Here is a 10,367-nt window from a genome sequence, read left to right as displayed (position 1 = left end):
TAATAGATGAATCTTGTTTAACAAAAAAAAAGTTTGTCTCTTAATGATTCTAAAACCCTCTGAATGATTTTGTATCATAAACCTCCCTTAACCATTAAGAACCCTAATTTCATTATAAGCAATTACCAAATAATTATATTTTATTTTGCACTATATCATAAGAGTCTCTTGATCTTTCTGAATACTTAATCATTTTATACAAAATCATTCAACAATTACCAAACAAATAGAAAAAACAAAAACACTAAAGTTTGAAAACACAAATAATACGTCTATCCTTCCCACCCTCGCCACTTAGGCCACTCAACGGTCTAATCTTACAAAAAAACAATACAAAATTATCCAAATTCAGCATGTTTCTTGCCTTTTAAATCTCTTCAAAATATTTGAAATCATAATCTTTAAAAAACAGGATAAACATCAAGCACCATCATCTCCTTTTTGCCCAATAAACATCACCACCTTTTCTCTCTCTCTCTCTCTCTCTCTGTAATCTTTTAGGGTTCATCGCTTTCTTCTGTGCATCTCTTGCTCTCATACTATACTAAGCATCCATTTTCAATTCCTGGGTTTGATTTCTTTTTTGATGAATCTTTCTTACTTTTGACTGAAATTTTTGGTCAATCCCCTTCAAGATTTGCTTTCTGAGTGCGATTCTTGTGCTTTTTGTGTCGATCTTTTTCTTTACTTTACTTTCCATACTCATCTTTTCTGTTCATAAATTCCATTCTTTTATCGGCTTTCTTTCGATTTTAAACGCTTATTCTCAGGTTTCCATTTGTCGTCATTCTGTGTTCTTCGTTTTCCCTAAATTAATTTGGTGTATTTGTGTTTGCATGTTGTGGGTATTTGCTTATTTTTCTCTCAAGAAACCCAATTAATTTTTGTGGGTTTTTTCCTGTTTTCGATAATCGAAACACCCTTTTCAGCTGGTTTCGGAATTTGGAAGTTGGGATTAATTGGTGATGGAGTATTCAAGATGGAAGATTTATATGCTGGTTGTTGTGGGTTTGATGTCAATTTTCAGTGCTGAGATTTGCTTTGCAGACACTGATCATCGTGATAGTAAGCTTTTTGAGCTCCTAATTTCTTTCAATTTCTTGATTGATTTCAATTCAGTCTTTTTGATTTGAAGTTTAGAACTTGATTGTTCACCGTTTGAGTTAAATCCTTGTTGTAATTGGTAGCTTATGCTTGATTTATATGTAGTTCCCTGTAATTCCATAATTTGTGTTCTAGGGGGCTGGTTCAGATAAATAGGCTAAATATAGTGACAACATGAAAAAAGAAGGTTCATATGTTAATCATTGAAAATGAACTAACATTACAGATTATTCATACGGGTTCGCTTATGCTTCTTTCAAATGCATTTTTTCAATGATTCACATATGAACCTTCCCTCCTTACCTTCTCAAGATATTTAGCCTTCTTATTGGGTTGTTATCGCGTTCTCGTAAATTACAAGGGTTCTTGTAAATTACAGGGGTTCTCATGAACAATTTATCACATCATTCATCATGAATACTCATAAAGAGGGTGGTATATGGGTTCCTAAATGAACCTACCTCTCTCTCTATGTATATATATATATATATATATATAGAGAGAGAGAGAGAGAGAGACCATTTGTCATGAATAGTCTATATATATATATATACTAATGAAGTCATAATTCTCTTAGCTTAAATGGTTGATGAATGTGTAGCTAATCTGAGTTGAAACTGGTCCATCACATAGTGGATAATAAATTTGGTGCCTTGAGGGGTGGGGGTGGAGGGTAAGCTCTCCCTCATAAACCCCCCACCCAAACCTCTGAAGAATTCAGTTAATTCAGTTGAGAGACTACAGTTGTTCTTCTATCAAGAAATAACGGAAAAAAGGAACTCAAGTAGATTGGTTCTTTTGTCAGTTGGAATATGTTTCTCCCCATTTTCATGAGTAGGCTGATTGTTTAGAAATGAAATGTCAAGTACACTTGTTTGAAAGGCTAATAACTTGTTCTTTTTTTTATTATATCCAACGTAATGCATAGCAATGCCGAGGAACTTGTATAATGAATTAGTTTGTTATGTCGTGTTTCTTGAATTGGAAAAGGGAATGAGGGGTTGAAACCCATTACACCCAAGGCCAAAGGTGGCGTGTAAGTTTATTTGTTGCATTTGCTGTATATAAATATTATATATTTGAAAAAAAGACCAGATACTGTTCAAGCTATATGCTTGATGCCAAAAATTCCAAGCCAAGACGTTTAGGAATGTTTAACTTGGGGGGGGGGGGGGTCCTTGGTTGGGGATATTAAGGGGCAGGGAATGGGAATCATTCCTTAACACGAACCAAGCCCCCTTTAGAATATTAGTTGTTTTTTTTTTCTTGAAAGGGCGAACTTGGAGCAACCCGCCAAGGTTACACCTCTGTGACTCAAGCCACATAAACAAATACATTGCAAAGTTTGAGCCTTGGCGCACAACGGCCGAACCTTTTCTTTAATTTGTTCAACAACAGATGCGTAATGTAAGATGAAGTAACAAAATTCTTGTTACTAATTAAAAACCATAAAGCTTCTAGTGATTGTCAAGATTCTTTTTTAATGTTATTTTGTATTTCAGTCTTGGCAATAAATAGTCTTTATGCCGCTCTCGGCTACCCACCTCTTCCCGGATGGTTGGTGTCAGGGGGAGACCCGTGTGCGGAAGGTTGGCAAGGTGTCCAATGCGTCAACTCTAACATTACCGGAATGTACGGTACATGATTCTTTAATAAAATCTTGATTTTCAAAGATACATTTTATTGCCTTCTTTCAAGATTTCTTTTTGCCGAAGTTTTAATTTTTGCGAATGTTTATAGCATTCTTAATGGTGCCAATTTGGGAGGTGAATTGGGCGAGAATTTGGGAGCTTTCGTTTCCATCATACAAATGTAAGTTCGTACCTTAGAGACATAATGAATACCGTATTTCAAAATTGCGTAAAAATGTTTTTAACTTCGTTGCATCGGGTGCTCGTGTTTTTGCTTGCAGAGATTTAAGCAATAATCACATTGGAGGCCGTATACCGTCAAACCTTCCACTTACTATCAAGATCTTGTATGTTTATCCAATTTATAATATTTATTTCAAGTGGACACTTGTTTTGGGACGGAGGGAGTATAACATTTCATATTATGCCAAGTTTTCAAATTAACCTTATATATTTATCATCATCGTTACCCAAAAAACGACGATACTTATTCGAATCCACAAGATTCCCCTATTTTGTTGGTTGTAGTTTTCATTAAACTAAAGGAATATATATATGTATATATATGTATGTAGAGTTGGGTTCACGTGAGACCAAAGGTTTTTCGTGAGACCGCAAGACCAATTTATGTTCATTGGTCAACTTTATAAGCTAATGATCTAATGGTCTAAAGTTGCACGATGGCAATTATGTGATTATTGAGAAGTCTCGTGGCGTTTATGAATGTTTAGATTGTCAGATTATAGATCTAATCTAAGAGTTGAGAATTGGTCTTACGGGTCTCACGAAAAACCCTTGGTCTCACATGATCCCAAGTCTATGTATATGTATGTATGTATTTGCATACATAGTTCTAAGAAAAGCCAAGTTATTTGATTCATAAAAGCCGTTTTCTTGATGAAACAACATTCTTGTTTTGTTTTCCCTTTAGAACGCTCTCAGGCAACCAACTTACGGGTAGCATCCCGGACTCCATTTCCATTTTAGGCCAAATGACGGATTTGTAAGTATCCCACTTCGATATCATGTCCTTTTTTTAAGTATATAATATTTTATATACAACAAAACTCATGCACACTCCTCACCTCTAGAGAGGTTGGGCTCTACCAGTAACCTGGGGTCAAGTGACCCTTGGATCACTGAATTATCGTGTTCATGTAGCTTTTGTACGATCTTTTCTAACAAAGTTTCGATTTCTTTTCAGATCTTTGAACAACAACCGCTTAACGGGACTAATTCCAAATTCTTTTCAATTGCTTACGCCCTTAGTAAATTTGTACACTATCCTTCTCCTTATTTTGTTTTTGTGTTTATATATATATATATATTGGTCATGTTCAGAGGAAAACCACAAAAAAATGAAAAACCAAGGAACACCCTAATGACCATTTGTCTGTATATGGTATGCACAGTGCATAAAAGTAATTTGTCCGGTATGCACATGTGCATAGAAAATAGGAAACGATTATAATCACTTGTATGCACATCTGCATACAGTACATATGAATGATTATTAGGGTGTTCCTCGATTTCCATTTTTTGTGGTTTTCCCCTTAACATGGATCTCTCTCTCTCTCTCTCTCTATATATATATATATATGTATGTATGTATGTATATATGTATATATATATATATATATATTAAAGATTATATGTCTTGCTGCAGGGACTTGTCTGCTAACAATCTAAGCGGCCCACTGCCTTCTTCGATGGCGAACTTGCCATCGTTAACCACATTGTGAGTAGTTTACATTTCGTTTTCAGATAAAGAACACTTCATTTGTCCCAAAAGAAGTACACTTTTGACTTTTGAAAGTCAATTAAGCCAATTCTAATTTTCAAAATTAACCAGATTTATTCCCTTTTCCTAGAAGATACAGACAACTACTTTTTAAGTATACTGAAAGTATTCGGAGGACAACATTTTGTACATTAAAAGTTGAAAAATTCATGTCGAATTTGAGTTCGAAAAATGCTTCGTTTGACTGCTTCATTTGACTTTTGTGGACTTTCTTGATCGATTTCCAGGCACTTACAGGATAATCATCTTACGGGGCTTCTTGATGTGTTGCAAGATCTTCCCCTTATAGCTTTGTAAATCTTCTTTCGATATGAAGTTTCTCTCGAGATTATAATTCTTTTATTTTTATTTTTATGTTTTCGTGTATTTTACAATACGTATTTTACTGTAGGGATGTGGAGAATAATCTCTTTTCGGGACCGATACCGTCTAAGTTGTTGGCCATTCCGAATTTCAGGTGACGTAAAAACGAACTTTTTGATTACATTTCACTAAGGGTCCGTTTACCAAATTCTTACTCGGGTAAGCGCTTGTCAAGTCACATTCCCTTACTGGATGAATATGACAAGTACCAAGAATCTTACCTAGTAAGAGCGAAGGCACAGACCGAGTCTTACCTGGTAAGTAATGGCGACGACTCTTACCACGATTAGCGCTTACCGAGTAAATTGTTACACACGATGTCGTTTTGGTAGACTAAAATCTTACCCGATAAGTAAGCGATGGAGTTGAATTTTACCGTTAATCGCTTACCAGGTAAGTGTTTAGGTAAACGACCCCTAAATCTTGATTGAAAATATTTCCGTCCCGAAATAAATGTGCACAATGAAAAAGCCATGTTTAGAAATGTTTAATTATTACACTATACGGAGGTTCATTTAGGAACCTTAAATAATTTGAGAACCGGAGAGCCACTTATTTTATGTAGTATTCATGATGAATTTTAATAATGAATATTATTCATCATGAATATCTGACGTTACATTCATCATGAATACTACATAAAATAGGTTGTTTCCGGGTTCTCAAAATATTTAAGGTTCCTATAAGAACCCGCCTCTATTACATTATTTAATCAACTAAATGATAATTTTACCCTTGATTACCGAGGGAGTAATGAATTTCTTCGTCTCATAATTAAGGGTAGAATTGGAAACTAGACACCTACTTTTGAAAGTGGATACTTATTTTGGGACGAAGGGAGTAGATGATACATACACCCTTCTTCTCATGGAGACTAGAATAACATCATTTTCAACTTCTTAATAATGCAATTACTGTTTTGCCCATTTTTGTCATTGTTTTGGGTCCTTAAAAATCCACCTATCTTGTCGTTAATGAAGGGTATTTAAGACATTTGATTAGTCGTTAAACATCGCTTGAATTATGCATCTAGTCGGGATCAATGGGATAAAGAGACTTTCTTTTATTTAGTTGCAAATTTTATTCTATACAAACTTAATTTACGTTATAATGTTCGAATATGGAATGCAGAAGCACCGGAAACCCGTTTAATACAACGATTATTCCTTCTCCACCGGCGTTATCTCCCTCGCCATCATCTTTTGCGCCACACCCACCGGAAATTGGCCCCGGAATTCAAGTATTTGGACAATCACCACCGGAGCCTCCACCACATTCTCCCGGAAAATCGAACTCCTTAACGAAAAATAAAGTAGTTTTGGTTGCTATCGGTGGATTCTTGATTCTTATCATACTCGCATCGGGACTTTGCTTTTGTATTTCGAGACGCCGAAAAGAGAAGTCGACGGTCGAAGTTTCGAAGAGAGAGCATGTAAAAAACGCAACGCTTAACGTCTTCAAACCATCCGAACGCAGAGATACTGGAAGTAAGGATTCATTGGCGAGGTCTGCGGAGAAACTTGAAACGGTTTCCAAGAGTAAGGAGGATCATAGGATAGACATGGCGAAGGTCGATGCAAGTTCTTTTCCAACACCACCGGCCTTACCTTTGCAACCGTCTCCTCGTGAACGGGTTATCGTGAAACCGCTTGCAGTTCCGCCGGCCAACCAGCGTCCTACTTCAAGAAAAAACGTAAACTCTGCACGGTTTTTCTCGATAGCTTCTCTTCAAGAGTATACCGATAGCTTTTCTCAAGAAAATCTTGTCGGAAGTGGTATGCTCGCTACGGTTTACAAAGCGGAGCTTCCTAGCGGAAAGGTAAGATTTTGTTAAAACGATATTTGGTTTCGTACTAATGGCTCGTTTGTGTGGTTTTTGACGTTTTCCGCTTTATAATCTTCAGCGGTTAGCGATCAAAAAACTCGATGATGCAACTTCTCGGAAGTGGAGCGATGAACGTTTTATGGAGTTGGTGACGAATGTTTCCAAGCTTCGAAACGAAAACATAGTCGGGCTCGAGGGTTACTGTGTTGAACGCGGACAACGGCTTTTTGTATACGAGTATTGCGAAAACGGGACGTTACATGAAGCTTTGCATCTAAATGACGAAATGCACGAGCGGCTTTCGTGGAATTCTCGAGTACATGTGGCACTTCACATTGCAAGAGCCCTTGAGTAAGTACAAATTATATATTATATATAGACACACATATTTTCGAATTGATATAATTTGTTTCGCTCCAATTTCGTATATTTTCAATAAAAAAATAGCGGGATTAGTTTTAAAAGTAAATTTTAACCACCCGTTTAGTGGCATCCCTTGGATCAAATCATCTGACGGTTGAGATCTATTTTCACAATTCTCAACTTCTTTGTTGTTCTCATTTAAACCTCCCTATATATGTGTGTATAGTGAGGTTCAAGGGAAAACCCCCAAAAAAATGAGAAAATGAGGAACACCCTAATATCCATTTTTCTGTACAGTATGCACATGTGCATACAAGTAGAAGAAGATGTTTTTTGGTTTCTATGACATGTTATGCACATGTGCATACAAGTAAAGGAAGATGTTTTTTGGTTTCTATGACATGTTATGCACATGTGCATACCAGACAAATTACTTGTATACACATGTGCATACAGTACAAATGAATGGTTACTAAGACATACATTTGATACCGATGAGGACTTTCGTGTTTTGTTTGCGACTAGGTACTTGCACGAGGTTTGCCAACCACCTGTTGTTCATCACAATGTGAAGTCCACGAACGTTCTTTTTGACGATGAGCTGAATGCACGTGTTTCGGATTGCGGTTTGGCTCCGCTACTACCATTGAGCCACGCTAGCCAGGTAACCGGTTCCTTATCCATCGAGCCACACTGTTAATTCGTTTTGATTCTTTTCTGATCGGTCTTGACACGACTTCATTTTAGCAGTTGCAGGGTTCGGGATATGGTGCCCCGGAACTTGAGTCGGGAGTTTATACTTACCAGAGTGACGTTTATAGCTTTGGAGTCATTATGTTAGAACTTTTCACCGGCCGAAAAGCTTTTGACAGGTCATCTATATATTCCGTCTTTAACGTTGTTTTCATGAATCCATTTTCTTGAGAATAACTCAGCATAATCAAATGAGAATCACAAAAAGGTTGAGAACCGATGATCACATCACAATGCATGTGAATGTACAACGTTGTTTCACATTATACTAAAAAATAGACATTAAAAATAATTACATTGTGAAAAAGCAATTCATTGTCACATGAATTGTTTCATAATGTGAAACGACTCATGAAAGCTGGTTCTCACAGTTCTCAACGAGTAGAGCGACTGTGTACACACACATATTTCTTATTTTGAATGATCAAGTCCCTGAACTATTTTTTTGAATGAAAAAACCATTAAACATTTTCATTTTGATTGATTAAGTCCCTGAACATTATTTTAATAAATTAAGTATCGCACTTTAAAAATTGGTTACCAGCATCTTTTTAACTAAATAATGTTACATTAACCGATTAGTAAAAGTACTATGGTTTATTTTATTTCTTTTAAAATTTGGGGACTTAATCATTCAGAATGTGAAAGTTAATGATTTTTTCATTCAAAAAAATGGTTCAAGGACTTAATCATTCAAAATGAGAAAGTTAAAAAAACTAAATAAAAAACACGAAAATGGCTAAATGACGTGCAAAATCACATGTGATTTTACCACGGACGGACTCAGATTTTTTTTTTAAATGGTGGCACCATTTGACTATAAGAAAGAAATGTATATATTCTTTTTCCCAACAGTGACACCATTTGACTAAGAAAATAACACTAATAGGATTCGAACTTGGGCCTGAGATGGAATAAAAGTCTTGTAAACCAACTCTACCAAATAAAATTTGTTCTCATTGTAGTTTCAAAATACATACGGTGGCACACAACAAATTAATACGGTTGCACCTTTCACGAACCTAAAATTTTTTACCCTTCGACGGAGGAATAATACGGTGGCACGTGCCACCGTATGCACCACTATAGGTCCGTCCCTGGATTTTACACTAACGGTCAGCACAAGGGTGCGCGGACGATGTGGCCTGTGACCTAAAATCACGTGAATCACATGTGATTTTACACATGATTTTAGTGAAATCACACGTGATTCGACATGTTCTTGTATGAATCTGACTCCATATAGATACACAAATATATATATATATATATATATATATATATATGTTTTGCTGATGATAGAAACTTGAGTTTTATAGCTCAAGGCCAAGGGGGGAACAATTTCTCGTGAGGTGGGCGATTTCTCGGCTACATGATATAGAAGCTTTAGCGGGAATGGTTGATCCTTCGGTACGTGCTACGTGTTCCTCCAAGTCTTTATCTCGGTTTGCCGATATTATTTCTCTATGCGTTCAGGTTGGTTCTCGATGTTTTACTTGTCTTTCAAGGTTGTTTCTTCGATTTTTATTTTCCGACTTAACTAAACCCGATTCCGTTGGTCGTTTTAGTTTTTTTATATATGAAATTTCGTTATTTGAATTATATTCATGCCTTCATACCGAAACCGCAAAACGTAGTTTAACATAACTGTTTCGTTTGTTTTTCTGTAGCCCGAGCCGGAGTTTAGGCCACCGATGTCGGAAATTGTGGAGAGTCTCTTGCACATGATTCAAAGAAATATCTGAACGATAATTTGTAGACGAAATGTGCCAAAATTGACGAACTGGGTTTTTAGCCCTCGAACATGGTAACGGAAAACTCGGTGTAACCGATTCGAGGGGAGATGTGTAGGGTTGCTCGGAATCCCGATTTCGAGCTTTTCGGGTTTGTCGATAAGTCTTTTGGGGATTTAGATATATATATATTGGTGTTCCATTTTTTGTTTAGTATTTATAGATCAATTTGCTGGTTTTATGTTTTCAGATGATTTTTAAATGTATGTATTCATTTATTTTATAATTGAGAATCAATGTTGATAGTGTTTTTTTAAACCAACCTAGATATCCAACCTGTTTTGCGAGCCGACCAATTCCAGGGCAACCACCTGCTTTGCAAGTAGTCTGGAGTTGCCGCATTTGAATCTCTGTGGCCACAAGGGGATTTTTGTTCCTCCTTGGATTTGAACCTGAGACCTCTGACACTTTTAACATTTGGAGCCAAACTCAAACCAATCAGACATCACTCTTGTGGTTAGTTGATAGTGTTTTTCTCTTGTGGTTTAGAAATTGTGGTTTACATTTTATTGCTATTTCCTTTTTATGTTTACAATTCATCATTTTTTTCATCTTGAGGGCTCTTTGGTTGGTTTTTCATTTAGTTCTGTACAAATAAAGCTGTCTTTATGGATTAATCTATCTATATGGACATGGAAGATTTGTATTTGGGAGGCTTTTTCCATGGATAGAAGGATGGCGTTTTTAATTAGGAGGGCAAGTTTGAAAAAAAAAACGTGACTTTCTATATAAAA

At 36.2% G+C, this 10,367-nt stretch overlaps 1 protein-coding gene across 2 annotated transcripts; it reads left to right on the top strand.

Annotated features, from left to right (window-relative positions):
• The first annotated feature begins 472 nt into the window (after positions 1-472).
• LOC112526786 (protein STRUBBELIG-RECEPTOR FAMILY 3-like) lies at positions 473-9,880 on the top strand. 2 transcript variants are annotated; one of them, XM_025137204.1, is made up of 15 exons: positions 473-1,065; positions 2,607-2,736; positions 2,845-2,916; positions 3,017-3,082; positions 3,667-3,738; positions 3,940-4,011; positions 4,402-4,473; positions 4,764-4,829; positions 4,928-4,993; positions 6,031-6,718; positions 6,804-7,075; positions 7,613-7,751; positions 7,835-7,959; positions 9,160-9,316; positions 9,511-9,880. In XM_025137204.1, exons 1-15 carry the CDS (start codon positions 966-968, stop codon positions 9,583-9,585), a joined length of 2,172 nt encoding a protein of 723 aa, XP_024992972.1. In that variant the 5' UTR covers positions 473-965; the 3' UTR covers positions 9,586-9,880. The 2 variants fall into 2 exon arrangements, with proteins under 2 accessions (XP_024992972.1, XP_024992973.1); XM_025137205.1 differs by lacking the exon at positions 9,511-9,880 and having other exon boundaries at positions 9,143-9,268.
• Positions 9,881-10,367: the final 487 nt, after the last annotated feature.

This window comes from Cynara cardunculus (genome assembly GCF_001531365.2).
Source record: "Cynara cardunculus var. scolymus isolate 2C chromosome LG 14, CcrdV1, whole genome shotgun sequence".
Taxonomy (NCBI): domain Eukaryota; kingdom Viridiplantae; phylum Streptophyta; class Magnoliopsida; order Asterales; family Asteraceae; genus Cynara; species Cynara cardunculus.
This window is presented reverse-complemented; position numbering and strand designations above follow the sequence as displayed.